This window comes from Octopus bimaculoides, chromosome Z, assembly GCF_046866305.1.
Source record: "Octopus bimaculoides isolate indiv1 chromosome Z, ASM4686630v1, whole genome shotgun sequence".
In the NCBI taxonomy this organism is placed as follows: domain Eukaryota; kingdom Metazoa; phylum Mollusca; class Cephalopoda; order Octopoda; family Octopodidae; genus Octopus; species Octopus bimaculoides.
The window spans coordinates 20,180,825-20,197,097 of record NC_142944.1 but is presented as its reverse complement, the minus strand read 5'-3'; the positions used below and the strand labels follow the sequence as shown (position 1 = coordinate 20,197,097).

The 16,273-nt window shown below is 36.5% G+C and overlaps 1 protein-coding gene across 18 annotated transcripts in view; it reads left to right on the top strand.

Moving 5' to 3' along the window:
- Positions 1–16,273, top strand: part of LOC106881394 (F-BAR and double SH3 domains protein 2) — a 178,842-nt gene that overhangs the window by 34,933 nt on the left and 127,636 nt on the right. For all 18 annotated transcript variants that reach the window (XM_089364915.1, XM_052973715.2, XM_089364914.1 and 15 more), the window contains exons 2-3: positions 1,123–1,220; positions 8,715–8,760. In XM_089364915.1, the coding sequence (XP_089221041.1) occupies positions 1,123–1,220; positions 8,715–8,760 (144 nt within the window). The remainder of the gene's footprint in view (positions 1–1,122; positions 1,221–8,714; positions 8,761–16,273) is intronic.

Here is a 16,273-nt window from a genome sequence, read left to right as displayed (position 1 = left end):
TGAGTTGATCACTGTTGTTATTCAATGTTTGAGGTCATTGAGGTTAGAAGGTAGTGGTGGAACATAAACGTGATCTTTTACATATCCCCACACGAAAAAATCTCACACATCGAATAACAACAGCGATCAGCTCAGTGGACTGTGATATGCTGATACACATCTGGGAGGAATTCTCTTATCGCATTGATGTTGCCTGTGCTGCAGGTGGTGGCCACATTGAACACTTGTAAGACAGGAAATAAAAGTTGATTGTAAGTAAATACTTGTGACTTAGCTGGAGTTTTCTATTGCTTTTCCTTATTAAAATATTGTGTAATGAAATCAATTCATTAATTTTGAATAACTCTGTATGTATATATATATATATATATATATATATATATATATATATATATACATACAGAGTTATTCAATATATATATATATATATATATATATATATATATATATATATATATATATATATATATATATATATATATATATATATATATGTTTGTGTGTCTGTGTTTGTCCATCCACCATCACTTGACAACTAATGTTACTGTGTTTACATCTCTGTAACATAGTGATTCAGCAAAAGAGACCAATGGAATAAGTACTAGGCTTACAAAGATTAAATCCTGGGGTGGATTTGTTTGACTAAAGACAGTGTTCCAGCATGGCTACAGTCAAATGACTGAAACAAATAAAAGATTAGTATGATAATGAGAGTGAAATGATAGTGAAGATGTGTTAAGATATGCCCTCAGGGGACACTGGAAGTGGTGAGAAGAGGTGAGGTGATATAGAGGCTTGTGCTGTATATCATGTGATACCTGAAAGTTTCCAGTTGTGAGATACTAGGAGTTGGACTTTGAAATGTACCGGATGACTCTGAATTCATAGGATATCCCCTTGCATAGTATGCAATTCATTTGGTGAAACTGTGAAGTAGCATATTATATCTATCTTCAACTGTATTTATACAATTACACAACATTGTATTGAGTTCTGTCTTGATGTTGTTAAAGATTACAATTACGATTATATGTTTATCTCCACCTGAAGTTACTCTCTAAAAAATTAAAACCATGTTTGTAGAATGAAAGTAAGAGTTTTTTTTCTTCTTCCTTTTTTTAGGTGAAGCATGCTGCTGCTTTAAAACTTATTCACACTGAACAACTGCAGAAATTGCAATCAAAACATCAACAGGAGGTCGAACTTCTGGAAGATATACGGTATGTCTGTCACATGTTATTCAGTCGTTAAAATAAGTGCAAGTTATTATATCACTCTGCCAAGAGTGTCAAACTCTGTTTTGTAGGTCAAATTGAAGCATAAAGCCAGTTTCATGGGTTAGGCTCAAGCAAATGACTAAAGGAGTCAATATGCATTACAACTTTATTATCAATAAAGACTTGACAGATTGTGAATTGTTAACAAAGTTTACTTGCAGAGATGTGTGGGAAAGACTGATCCACAGTGTATATACAAATCCATTTGTCACTTTATATCTATTGAATTGCATAACCTTTGTTACAATACATTTTGAAAATAATGAAGAATGTACTAAATTAATCTGATATTTAAGATGGCAAACTTGCAAAATGATTAATGTGCCAGACAAAATACTTAGTGGCATTTCATCTGTCTTTATGTACCGGGTTCAAATTCTACCAAGGTTATATTTGCCTTTCTTCCTTTCAGGGTTGATAAAATAAGCACCTGTCAGTACTAGGATGGATGTAATCAACTAACCTCCTTCCCCAAAATTTCAGGTCTTGTTCCTATAGTAGGAAAGTCACTGAGAATAAAAGTTGTCTCCAAGATGAAAGACCCTTAACCCTTTTGATACCAACCCATCAGGACTGCTTTATGATATAAACTTCATGTTCCAAAATGATCTAAGTTTAAAACCTTCCATCCAAATTTCATGTGGATTCACGTTCCAAACACTAGCTTAATAATTACAAAGTTGTTTTACTAAATTCTCCATTGTTTTCAAAATCAACAGGAACAGAGACTGTAATTACAAAATTTATTATCTTAGTCATATGATCTAGCTTTCAGACCTTTCCATCTTGTTTGTCTTCACCCTTCTGAGACAATCCCTGGTTTTACACTACAAACTTCCTCTTTTAAGGGATCTAAACTAAAACCTTCCATTAAAATTCTATATTAATGTTCCAAACACTAGCTTAATAATCTATATATATAAAAATGAGAATGTGTGTCTGTCTGTCTGTCTGTCTGTCTGTCTGTCTGTCTGTCTGTCTGTCTGTCTGTCTGTCTGTGTGAATCCCTAAAACTCGAGAACTACGCAACCAATTTCATTCAAATTTTACACATGCCTTACTTAGGGTTCCAGTTGTGTTTTAGTCAAAAAAAATTTTAACTTCTTGCAGAGTTCGAGCCCATGGCAACATAGTATCTCCTCCACTATTTAAGTATTACGTGTCAAAAGTGAAACAAAAACACTCATGTCAAATACTTTCACTTTAAAATGAAACTATTCTACTAACTGAAACAATCACATTTCGATACTGTAATGACAGATACTTTCAGAGAGAGAGAGAAAGAGAGAGAGAGAGAAAGAGAGAAAGAGAGAGAGAGAGAAAGAGAGAGAGAAAGAGAGAGAGAGAGAGAGAAGAGAGAGAGAGAAAGAGAGAGAGAGATATGTATATGTATACATATACATGTATATGTACACGTTATTCTACTAACTGAAACAATCACATTTCGATACTGTAATGACAGATACTTTCAGAGACAGAGAGAAAGAGATGTATATGTATACATATACACGTATATGCATAGATATATATAGATATAGATCTATATGCATACATGTATATGTATACATATATGTAGATGTATATATATATAGATGTACATGTAATATGTACACATATATACATATATATACATGCATACAGATATCTATACATATATACACCCATCACACACAAACACATGCACACAAACACACACATTAGTCATTTGTTTTCTTATCCAAAACTACGTCAAAAGTACTGAACGGATCTTTATGAAATTTGGAAATTATATTCTATGTATAACGGCCATAACTCCCATGAAAATTCATATATTTTTGATGTTGATGAAATTTTAACCCGAACATAAACAGATGAGCATTATTTGTAATTCAACGGTACAACAGTGTAAGACTACCCTTTCAGATATACTTACATTGTGATTTCTGCAATGTGGTGCATAAATTGTCAAGTAAATGAGACGCATCTTTGCCTCCACTGATTCACTTGCAAAGTGTTGAGTAAAATTATTTCGTTGCAGACCTCCTTTGGGTCTTTTTATTATCACTGCGACACACATAGTCCCCAGTTGGTAACATTGATTTCAAGGCCTTCCTAGATGAGAGACTGGCATTCCACTTAATGTCTATGTTCCATGCTGGCATGGATTGGAGAGTTATTAATGTAGAAATATGGTATCATAGCTACTAACAGTTGAGGGTTGCGTAGTCTAGACGGCGTTTTTAGATTTCATTATTCTCTTTAACCCGGGCAAAGCCGGGTATTTCTGCTAGTCATAAATATATTTTACTAAATTCTTCATTATTTTCAAAATTAATTGAAATAAAGGTAGTACCTTTCAACAGAAATATGATAATAAAGGGATTAATTTCCAAAGGAGATCACAGTGGTGGATTATAGTGGCAGGGCATAAATTTTTGTTGCTATGTGGTAAGAGGAAAGGAGCAACTGTGGTGTCTGGGAACAAGGTTCTCTCCATGATATAGGTTATGACATTTAGCGACCAAAGGAATTTATTGTGATAGATTCATGATGGGTGAGTCTGACTTGTCAAAATGAGTGGAGAAGGAGGGCAGAAATGTATGACTGTATAAAATCTAATATGCCATTCATCTGCAGATAAACTGGTAATCCAGATAGTCTGGAATGTTGTATACAGTGTGCTACAACTATTAATAAACAAACATTATTAGTGAGTGAAAATTATCAGTAAATAAGTCACAATATATATAATTTGCTACTTGTGTGTGTGGATGTGAGAGAGAAAGTATGTGCATGTGTGTGTGTGTGTGTGTATGTGTGTACACATAGTACAGTCTATTATTTTGTCTTACCTCTGCAACATAGTCACTGTCAGGATTCTACTGTTGGCATGGGTATGGCTATGGGGATAAGAAGCTTACTTCCCAACCATGTGGTTTTGGGTTCTGATCCACTCTGCAGTACCTTGGGCAAGTGTCTTCTACTTTAGTCCCAGGCTGATCAAAGCCTTGTGACTGGATTTGGTAGAAGAAACTAAAAAAAGAAGTCTGTCACACATATATATATGTATGTATGTGTGTGTGTGTGTATGTATGTATGTATGTATGTATGTATAGGACCAGGATATCTGACGCCTTACTGTACTCAAGAAGACCCGTCCACCTCAACAGAATTGATATCTTAAAGCCATTTCCATAATGCTTGTCAATGAGGGGCCCTGCCCAACCCCCACCTCCATCCTCTTGCCACTCCCCCACTTCCTGTTAACCATTTCCCTTGAGGAAAACTACAACTAGTTAACAGCTTCCATTATCTAGGTGACCGAATCAGTAGCGGGGGGTGGATGCTCAGAGAGCATAGCTGCTAGAATAAGAATAGCCTGGGCAAAGTTCAGAGAGCTCCTACATCTGCTAGTAACAAAGGGCCTCTCACTCAGAGTGAAAGGTAGATTGTATGATGCATCTGTGCAAACAGCCATGCTGCACGGCAGTGGAACATGGACTGTGATTGCTGAGAACATGCAAAGACTTCAAAGAAATGAAGCCAGTATGATCCGCTGGATGTGTAATGCCAGTGTGCATACATGACAGAGTGTAAGCATCCTGAGAGAAAAGTTGAACATAAGAAGCATCAGATGTGGTGTGCAAGAGAGACAACTGCACTGGTATGGTCATATATTGTGTATGAATGAGGACAGTTGTGTGAAGTGTCACACCCTAACAGCGGAGGGAACCTGTGGAAGAAGTAGACCCAGGAAGACATTGGATGAGGTGGTAAGGCACGACCTTTGAACATTGGGCCTCACAGAGGCAATGACTAGTGACCAAGATCTTTGGAGATATGCTGTGCTTGAGAAGACCTGTTGAGTCAAGTGAAATCGTTGGTGTGACCAATACCAGTGCCACCTGACTGGCACCCGTGCCGGTGGCACATAAAAAGCACCATTCGAGTGTGGTTGATGCTAGTGCTGCCTGACTGGTTCCTTTGCCAGTGGCATGTAAAAAGAACCATTCGAGTGTAACCAGTGCCAGTGCCACCTGACAGGCTCCTGTGCCAGTGGCACATAAAAAGCACCCACTACACTCTCAGAGTGGTTGACGTTAGGAAGGGCATCCAGCTGTAGAAATCTTGCCAGAACAGATTGAAGCCTGGTGCAGCCTCCTGCCTTGCCAGTCTTCAGTCAAACCATCCAACCCATGCTAGTATGGAAAGTGGACGTTAGGCGATGATGATGATTTCATCCCCTGACAACCACCACTTCTCTATCACCTGAGAGCAGAATAGGCACATACTACATTTCCCTGCTTTCTCAGTTATTTTTCTCCCTCCACCCCAATCCATTTTCATTTCCCATTATCCTCCCTCACCTACTGTTTTCACCAATCACATCCTTTCACTTCTCACTTCTGTTCCTGTCGTTCCCCATCATTATCTCCTCAATTATCTGCTATCACCTCAATGCTCTCACATACCTACCACAACCCCTGGCCTTGAGTATCTCTTATATTTCTCTCCATCATTTGCTACAGTCACCTCTATTCTTATTTATTTATTTATTGCCCACGAGGGGCTAAACATAGAGGAGACAAACAATGACATACAGAGGAATTAAGTCGATTACATCGACCCCAGTGTGTAACTAGTACTTAATTTATTGACCTTGAAAGGATGAAAGGCAAAGTCGACCTCGGCGGAATTTGAACTCAGAACGTAGCAGCAGACGAAATACCACTAAGCATTTCGCCCGGCGTGCTAACGTTTCTGCCAGCTCACCGCCAGTCACCTCTATTCTGCCCACTCACTCAGTCCAAACCTCTGTATCACCCCACTTATTCTCACCACCCCAAATGTCCCTTGAGGGCATGACCTGACACATCTTCACCATCATCTCTTTCTCTCTCCCCCCTCTCTCTCTCTTTCTTGCTCTCTTTATCTTACTCTCTCCCTCTCTCTCCATTTTTGTCCAACTGGGGTATCCATGTATCTAATCTACAGCAAGACACCTGTCTCTGTCCCTCTGTACCTTTAATCTCTCAACTGACACAAAGCCTTCACCCCTCAATATTATTCTCCACTCCTAGTTGAGGATTTTTGTCTCACAAGGTACTTGGTTACCCAAACAGTGATGGTGCTACATAAAAAGCACCTCTGTTGGTGCTGGTACCTTGTAAAAAGTACCCAGTACACTCTGTAAAGTGGTTGGCATTAGGATGGGCATCCAGTTGTTGTAGAAACCAAGTCAAAACACAATGGAAATTGGCGTGGCTCTTGGCCTTGCCAGCTCCTGCCAAACCATCCAACCCATGCTAGCGTGGAAAAAACGAACATTAAATGATAATGATGATGGTGGTGGTGGTGGTGGTGGTGGTGATTGTGTGTGTGTGTATGTTTGCAATTCTGTTTTCCCCCAACCACCACTTAACAACCAGTGTTGGTATGTTTACATCCCCATAACTTAGCAGTTTAGTACTTCAGCACAAGAGACCAATAGAATGAGTACCAAACTTCAAGATTATACTGAGGTCAATTTGTTTGACACAACCCTCCAAAGTGGTGCCCCAGCATGACCACATTCCAAAGTAAAAGATAAAGATATAGGTGCAGGTGTTGTTGTGTGATAAGAAGCTTCCAAGTTCAGTCCCACTGCATAGTACCTTGGGCAAGTATCTCCTATTATAGACTCGAGCCAACCAAAGCCTCGTGAGTGGATTTGGTTGACAGAAACTGAAAAGAAGCCTGTCGTATATATATATATATATATATATATATATATATATATATATATATATATATATATATATGTATGTATATGTTTATGTGTCTGTGTTTGTCCCCCCAACCTTCACCTGACAACTAATGTTGGTGTGTTTACATCCTCGTAACATAGCAGTTTAACAAAAGAAACCTATAGAATAAGTACTTGGCTTATGAAGAATAAGTCCTGGGGTCAGATTGTTCAACTAAAGGCAGTGCTCTAGCATGGCCACAGTCAAATGACTGAGACAAATAAAAGAATATATCTGTTGAAATTAGTTACTAGCGATATTTTATAAACCTCAGGAAAGTTGGGGCTTCTTCATTTCTTTTCTTTTTCTTTCTTTTATTTGTTTTCACCATAATTTCAACTTTGTCAATTAAATATTTATCCTTTTATCTTTTTTAAACACTTCAAGATCAATGCTTTTATTTCCTGAACTAAATTAAAATTTAAAGCACTAATTATTCTGTTCTTTTGTTGAAACTATTACTGCTTTAGAACAATATTCTTAATTTTCCACTCAAAAGTCACACTACATTTTTGATTTGAAGTCATCATTTCTATATATTTGTGCATTATCTACAATCGATCAGGTAATTTTGAATTTGTGAGAACTTGTCTCATGCACAAACCATATAAATTTTGACAAAGCCGCAGTGCATTTTCCTTCAGGACTGATAAAAAATTGTTTGTATTTATATAATCAATTTTTGAATGTCAGCTTAGTTGTCCCAATATATATTTTAGATTTATCTGTTGTTTGTTTCTTCTTTAGTGCTGTATATTGTTGACTTAGTTACCATCTAGTGCATGTGTGTGTGTTTGTGTGCATTTGATATTATGATTTATATGAAATCAATACATCACAATTTATCTTAAAATATAACTCGTAAAAGCATTCAATAAATAATTTTATGTGATTATAAATGATTTGCATTTGTCCTTTATAACTTTTTGACCCTCTTCTAATTTTTATGAAAAAAAACAGTGTTCCCTTACAATTACTTATCATAATACAAAAATATTTAAGAGCCATAAACTCCAAGGCATTCAATAAAATATAAAGAAAATCTATAGTTGCCTGAAAAATATATTTAGTGCCACTAAGAACCACAATGCAAAAATTTTGGCTGTGGAAAGGAGCAGGCTTGCAATTGCTAATATTTAGAACTTTGTTCTTCTAAATGGCAAATATCTAGAAAAAGATATTATATATCATGATAATGCTTCTACGAGAATCACATTAACAAAGCACGTAGAGATCACAAAGTACTCTTTCAGAAGCCATTTACAAAAGTAGAATAGTTTCTTTCTGCGATCAGCACTCATAAGACATTCGATTAATGTTGAAGCATATTTGATAATCAAAAGACAAAGGACAGTCCACCTGCATCATATGGGCAAATGCATTTACGAATTGATCAAAATGTTAAAACGCCTGTCTTAAAAAGAAAAATCACTAACAAGGAAGAAGAGGAGATGGTGGTGCCAGTGATAGTAGCAAGGAGGAAGAAGTAGATTTACCTTGTATTATCTGCATTCCACTTTTAAATATATATCAATAGTTCATGTTAATTTATGGTGAGTAAATAGCTCATCATTAGTATTGCCTTCATTAATCAAATCTATTTAAAATCAATTTCATTATTTTAATTAATTGCTTCCTTTTCTCTTATTTTATATAATTGTTATCATTTCAGAATCTTCAGCCAGAAAAGATCAGCTATAGAAAAAGAATATGCACAGGTATGATAATTGCATATTGTATGGTTGACCTATTTTTTGTATTACTTTTAAAATTTCAGTTTTGTTTTTATAATTTGTTGATTATATAAATATATATATATAAATATATATATATATAAATATATATATATAAATAAATAAATAAATATATATATATATATATATATATATATATATATATATATATATATAAAGGTAAGCAGAGTTAGTGACTGTAGTAAACGACTAAGGGATAAAAGTATCTGTATTTAGTATCGGTGTCAATTACCTGTGCTATCCCTGGGTATGAGTACGCAGGCAAACTATGCTCATAGAATACAGTTAACAGAATAAACAAAAGTTTATTGGTAATCATACTTAAACAATCAGAAAATGGAGAAAACTTTTGATCAACAAACAAACACACATACACACATTTATATATCATCATCATCGTTTAAGGTCCATTTTGCATGCTGGCATGGATTGGATCGTTTGACTGAGAACTGGTGAGCCAGATGGCTGCACCAGGCTCCAATCTGAGCTGGCAATGTTTCTACAGCTGGATGCCCTTCCTAACGCCGAACACTCCGAGAGTGTAGTGGCTGCTTTTTAGGTGCCTCCAGCACAGAAGTCAGTTAGGCAGCCGGATATCGATCATATTCGAATGTTGCTTTTTACATTCCACCAGCACAAGAGCCAGTCAGGAGGTAATGGCATCGGCCATGATCAGTTAGTGCTTTTTACGTGCCACTGCCATGGGAGCCAGTCAGGTGAACCTGGCATCGACCATATTTGGATGGTGCTTTCTATGTACCACCAGCACGGGAGCCAGTTAGGGAGCACTGGCCCTAGCTACGATATTGGTTTTACTTGACTCAGCAGGTCTTCTTAAGCATATCATATTACCCAGTGCATCAGGGCTATTCTTAACAGGGCCAAACATGCATGCCTGCGATCTCACTTTAGTTGCCAGGTCTTCTCAATCACAGCATATCTTCAAAGGGCCCAGTCTCCTGTCATTACCTCAGTGAGGCCCATGTTTGAAGGTCATGCTTCACCACCTCATCCCATGTCTTCCTGGGTCCACCTATTCTACAGGTTCCTTCTACAGTTCGAGAGTGGCACTTCCTCACACAGCTGTCTTCATTCATTCGCAACACATGACCATATCAGTTCAGTCGCCTCTTTTGCACACCATATTTGATGCTTCTTATGCCCAACTTTTCTCTTAAGGCACTTACACTCTGTCCTGTATGCACACTGACATTACACATCCAGTGGATCATACTAGCTTCATTTATTTCAAGCCTACACATGTCCTCAGTATTCATGGCCCATGTTTCACTGCTGTGTAGCATGGCAGTTCGTACAGATGCATCATACAGTCTACATTTCACCCTGAGCAAGAAGCCCTTAGTTGCCTGCAGAGGTAGGAGCTCCCTGATCTATGCCCATGCTATTCTTAGTCTAGTTGCTATACTCTCAGAGCAACCACCCCCACTACAAACTTATATACATATATATATATATGTATATATATATATATATATATATATATATATATATATATATATATATATATATATGTTTACATATACATTTTATTTATATATATATTTTTATATATATGTAAATATATACATTTATTCCTATATTATATATATATATCATCATCATCATCATCCTTGTTTAATGTCCGCTTTCCATGCTAGCATGGGTTGGACGATTTGACTGAGGACTGGTGAAACCGGATGGCAACACCAGGCTCCAATCTAAATTTGGCAGAGTTTCTACAGCTGGATGCCCTTCCTAACGCCAACCACTCAGAGAGTGTAGTAGGTGCTTTTACGTGTCACCTGCACGAAGGCCAGTCAGGCGATACTGGCAACAGCCACGCTCGAAATGGTGTCTTTTATGTGCCACCCACACAAGCCAGTCCAGGGGCACTGGCAACGATCTCGCTCGAAAATCCTACGAAGGCCAGTCAGGCGGTACTGGCAATGGCCACGCTCAAAATGGTGCATCTTATGTGCCACCCGCACAAGAGCCAGTCCAGGGGCACTGGCAACAATCTTACTTGGCTTGCCGGGTCTTCTCACGCACAGCACATTTCCAAAGGTCTCGGTCAGTAGTCATCGCCTCGGTGAGGCCCAATGTACGAAGGTCTTGCCTCACCACCTCAGCCCAGGTCTTCCTGGGCCTACCTCTTCCACGGGTTCCCTCAACTGTTAGGGTGTGGCACTTTTTATATATATATATATATATATATGTGTGTGTGTGTGTGTGTGTGTATGTATGTATATGTTGATATATATATATATATATATATATATATATATATATTTATTTATATGTATTTACTCCAGGGAGTAGAGTCTTAGCTGTTTCAGCCTTTCCCAGTAGCTGAGCTGTTGCAATGTGTTGATCTTCTTTGTGAAGCTTTGCTGGATTGCTTCAAGGTTCGCTGTTAATTTTACTCTATTAAGTGACCATAGCTTGGAGCAATAGTCCAGGCAGCTGAGGATGAATGTTCTCCAGGGAACCATCAAGGTTTCCTTCTCTCTGGTTCTGAACGTTTTTAGGATCCATCCAGCTAGTTGTCTGCACTTTGTCGCCATCCTGGTGATAAGCACTTGGAAAGAAGTATCGTCACTCATGTCAATACCCAGGTCCCACACTGATTTAGGCTCTGGGATTGTAATCCCCAGTGGACCAGTGTACTCTCTAAGTTTTATATTCAGTTTTGGATGCTGGTAGCACTGGGCCTGGAAATTTTGAGCATTAAACTGCATATCATTGTCCTCAGCCCATCTGTAAATTGAGTCCAACTCCTGCTGCAGATGTGAATCTTCACTGGTGTTCTGTATTTTCTGTGAAACTTTCGTATCATCTGCATAGCACCTGTAGCTATCTGGGTAGCTGAGGGCATATCTGAGAAGGCCACTATGAAAAGCAGTGGTCCCAAGACGTTTCCTTGTGAAACATTTCTCATTTTTGTTTTTATCTCTTACTGTATATTTGTATGGAATTTTTTGTGAATCTCTGAAGAGGCCTAGCGAATAGTGCATGTACCCCCATTTCAGCATTTCATCCGCTAATTACTCCGGCAGGAGCTATTCAGATAGAATGGGGCATGCCAACGCTAGGCCGAAACAGCTGTAGGTTTATGTTTATTCTCAAATTCCTTATGTACTTTTATTTGTAAACCCGGTTGTCAATATAACATGGTTTGTCATAAACACTTGTATTTTGTGGTTTTTTGTCACTTTAGTTACAAATTAAGTTAATTAATTCAACAGGTTACACTGTCTGCAAGTCGTTGGGTACAGCATATTATCCTCCATTTTCTAATTGCTATATAAATTTAGGGTAAAATACACACACACACCCCTTTACCCGCACCCACTTATTACACTTGGTATAACACTAGTGTAACAATAATTGGGTACCCTCCCAGCAGTATATTGGATAGATACTATCCCTTAGTGGGTTGAATCCTCAACCCCTAACTCTCTTGCAATATATATATATATATATATATATATATATATATATATATAATACATATATATTTAAATATATATTAGAGAGTGGAGGCACAGTGGTTAGGGCAGTGAACTTGCAGTCGTGGGATTGCAGTTTCGATTCCTAGAACAGGCATTGTGAGTGTTTATTGAGTGAAAACACCTAAAGCTCCATGAAGCTCTGGCAGGGGGTGGTGGCGAACCTTGCTGTACTCACCACAACTTTCTCTCACTCTTTCTTCCCTGCATTTTGAAGGGCCAGCCTTGTCACACTCTGTGTCACGCTGAATTTCCCTGAGAACTACTTTAAGGGTACACATGTCTGTGGAGTGCTCAGCCACTTACATGTTAATTTCATGTGCAGGCTGTTCCGTTGATCAGATCAACTGGAACCCTCGTCGGCGTAATCGATGGAGTGCCACAAATATTAGAGAGTAAAATAGTAGAATAGATATATCTTAAAAATCATAATAAGAATAAGTAAGTATATAATATTAGCAATATTGCATTAATAGATAAATAAAGTACAGCTATGATTGTTAAAAGGTTTTTAAATGTTTAAAAGTTGTTACAGTCGTTTCATGAATATACTTCCTCTTAAAATGAAATCTAAAGTTGATAAGCATCATTGAGAAGTATATCCACTCATCAGAGAATTGAGTCGAAAGGATGAACTTTGGTGGAGAAAATTGAATGGAAAAAATGCAGTTTAAATCGAATGAGGAAAATGTTGTTTAAAAAACTTATTGGTTTTCATATATTTATGTTCGTATAAATTTGAGCAAAATCTCTAAAAAGGTAGAATAAAAATTCATGATGGCTGTATAGAGATAGAAATCCTATGATCCATTTCTTTTTTCGTGTGTAATCCATAAATGCCTGAGAATAAAAGTGATTATTTGTTATTTTTATTATTATTGAGATAAAACCAGTATATACCATCGTTAGTTAATATTTTATGCAAATGTAGATATGGTTGTGTATTGACTTGGTATAGAGTAAATTGATGTAATATATTTAAAGTTAATTAATTATATATTAAAAGAGTGTAGATTCAAGTATCAAGAGGATAAGCTCTAAGTATCTATTTAATAGATAATCTATATCTTGTGAATATATGTGTTTGATTTAAAATAATTTAATTTAAAGTTTTTTTAATTTTTTTTACTTACAGTAATCTTGATGGTAATAAAATATAAAATACAAAATACTAATGTGACTTTTCTAAATGATTTCTTGTCGTGTTTAGAAGTTTTATAAAACTAATGTCTACATGTGGATAATGCTTCCGATTGGTAGTTTATCAAATTATTTTGCTTATATGATAATATGTATAGCAGTTCTTTTGTACATAGACAACAAATAGATTTATGGGTATATGGTGTAGCTGAGTCAATAATTGACCAGGATAATTTATAGTTAATATTTCTTTGTTTGAGTTTATGTACATATGCTGCCAATGAGGTAGTGTTGTTCATGATATCCAGTTTAAATTAATGTATATGCGCTAAAAATCTTTGTTTAAAGTTAATGGAGTTCCCTAAATATACCTTACTATGTGAGCTAGCAGTTTTACTAGCAGTTGTTGGCACTCCATCGCTTACGACGTCGAGGGTTCCAGTTGATCCGATCAACAGAACAGCCTGCTCATGAAATTAACATGCAAGTGGCTGAGCACTCCACAGACACGTGTACCCTTAACATAGTTCTCGAGGATATTCAGCGTGACACAGTGTGACAAGGCTGACCCTTTGAATTACAGGCACAACAGAAACAGGAAGTAAGAGTGAGAGAAAGTTGTGGTGAAAGAGTACAGCAGGGTTCACCACCATCCCCTTCTGGAGCCTCGTGGAGCTTTAGATGTTTTCGCTCAATAAACACTCACAACGCCCAGTCTGGGAATCGAAACCGCGATCCTATGACCGCAAGTCCGCTGCCCTAACCACTGGGCCATTGCGCCTCCACTTTAGTAGCAGTACATCTATATAAAATGTTGAACCTTCTACATTTGCCTTCTAAAGGACATAACTTATTATTTTTACATGTGCCATATTTAGTTATATGTTTCTGTTCAGTGGGATTAGATTTTATAGTATTAGGATTATTTATTATGGTTGCGTGCATATATGTACATGTGTATTTGTGCTTATATTTATGTCTTGTATATGTATGTAACTATGTGCATGCATCTGTGTATTTTGATGTATATATGTATATTATAAATGGTCTAGTATGGGTTTTTACTGTTGTAAAATATTTATGTAGTGCAACGTGAAAATTTCAATTTTGATTTTAATGTATTAATTGAATTATATTTCATATACAATTACTTACAACATGTATTTTGAATCTACTCTTCGATTTAAGGTTTCCTTCGATTTTATAATAGGATGAATTTATATTGAATTCATTTATTTTGTTCATTGCATGCTTAAGACCATTAATTGAAAGGACCAATGAAACAAATCCATTTTTAAAGGTGTATCCTTTAACCAGTTTTGATCATATCGTTATTCGTGTTCTATTTTAACAAAGCCTGTCCAACAAACAGGAACATGAAACTCTGAGTAACAGCTTTTGTTATAATTCTGCTGCTTTTAAACAAAGCATATTACTCTAGTTCTAGTATTTGAGTACTCTTTTTTTTCCACCTTGTTTCACATTTATGTGCTTACTCCAGTATATATATATATATATATATATATATATATATATATATATATATATATATAATTTAGAGAAAAGAACCAAAGTTCATGAACTCATCCATGAAAATTCACAGTCACATATAGAAAAATTTAATAAGTAAATACACTAAAAAGAACTATAATTTTAATTTTTGATAAATCGAATTTAATTGAGTTTTTACCTGTAAATTTGGATTTTTATCCCTAATATTATATATATATATATATATATATATATACTAGCAGTATTACCCGACCTTGTCCGGGTGTGACTTATTATGCCATGTACGATAAGTCTTGCTAGCTGAAAATCAACTAAAAAAGAAAGCCTTACAATGAAAAAACCCTTATGATGTAAATATGTTCATAATTCAAAAGACGATGAAATTAACAGGGAAAGTCTGAAAGCTGTTTTGCGTAAAATTATTAAGCATACGTAAATTTCATCCGTGTAATTGGCTATAGAAATGCTTGTGCAAAACAACTTTTTGCGCTGCCCTGATTATACATAGCAGGGTAATCCCTTTTCACAGGAACTAGGATGGCAATTTGTGATGAAGCAATTGCTGGCGATCTGTTGCTAAACAGTTTTGCCAGAATTCTATCAGATTGGGCAGAAGGTGTTGATGCACCATTTTGCATTATGTTCAAAGTAGCTACTGGAATGTGGTGAATTGCTGCAGTCTGTGGCTGTCTTTCCCCAGCAAACTCTCTTCTTTGGAGGCATAATCTATGTATATATTAAACAGAACAACAAAAGTTATAATAGATGGCAGGGTCGGTACTTTTCACATATTTGTAATTTTTCAGATTAACACCCGCACGATTACCCAACCCTAATCCTAAACCTAATCCTAACACTAACCCTAACACTAACCCTAAACCCTAACCCTAACCCTGACCCTAAAAAACGTAACCATAACATTAATTCTAAACCCTAACCCTGACCCTAAAACCCTAACCCTAACACCCTAGTGAAAATCGTAGTAAATTTACAAAACATTGATGAACATGAGTTATATTTTACTGAATGTATGCTTTTGAGAGAGCGAGAGAGGAAGAGGTAGAGAGGGGGAGAGAAAGGAATAGGGGTAGTTAAAAGTTTTCTTATGACTGCTTCTCTTCACTGCCTATTACTTCATTAGAAATCTAAGGATGCACAAAAGCACATAAGAGAGAAAAATGAAACAAATATGGACGACTTGCTCCGAAACACCACCGAGTGGGGAACACTTCTCAAAAATAACCTGCAGTTGTTTCCTTCAAAATTCCTACATGCTTGAAATGTACATACATCAAGGTACATTTGTACAAAATTTC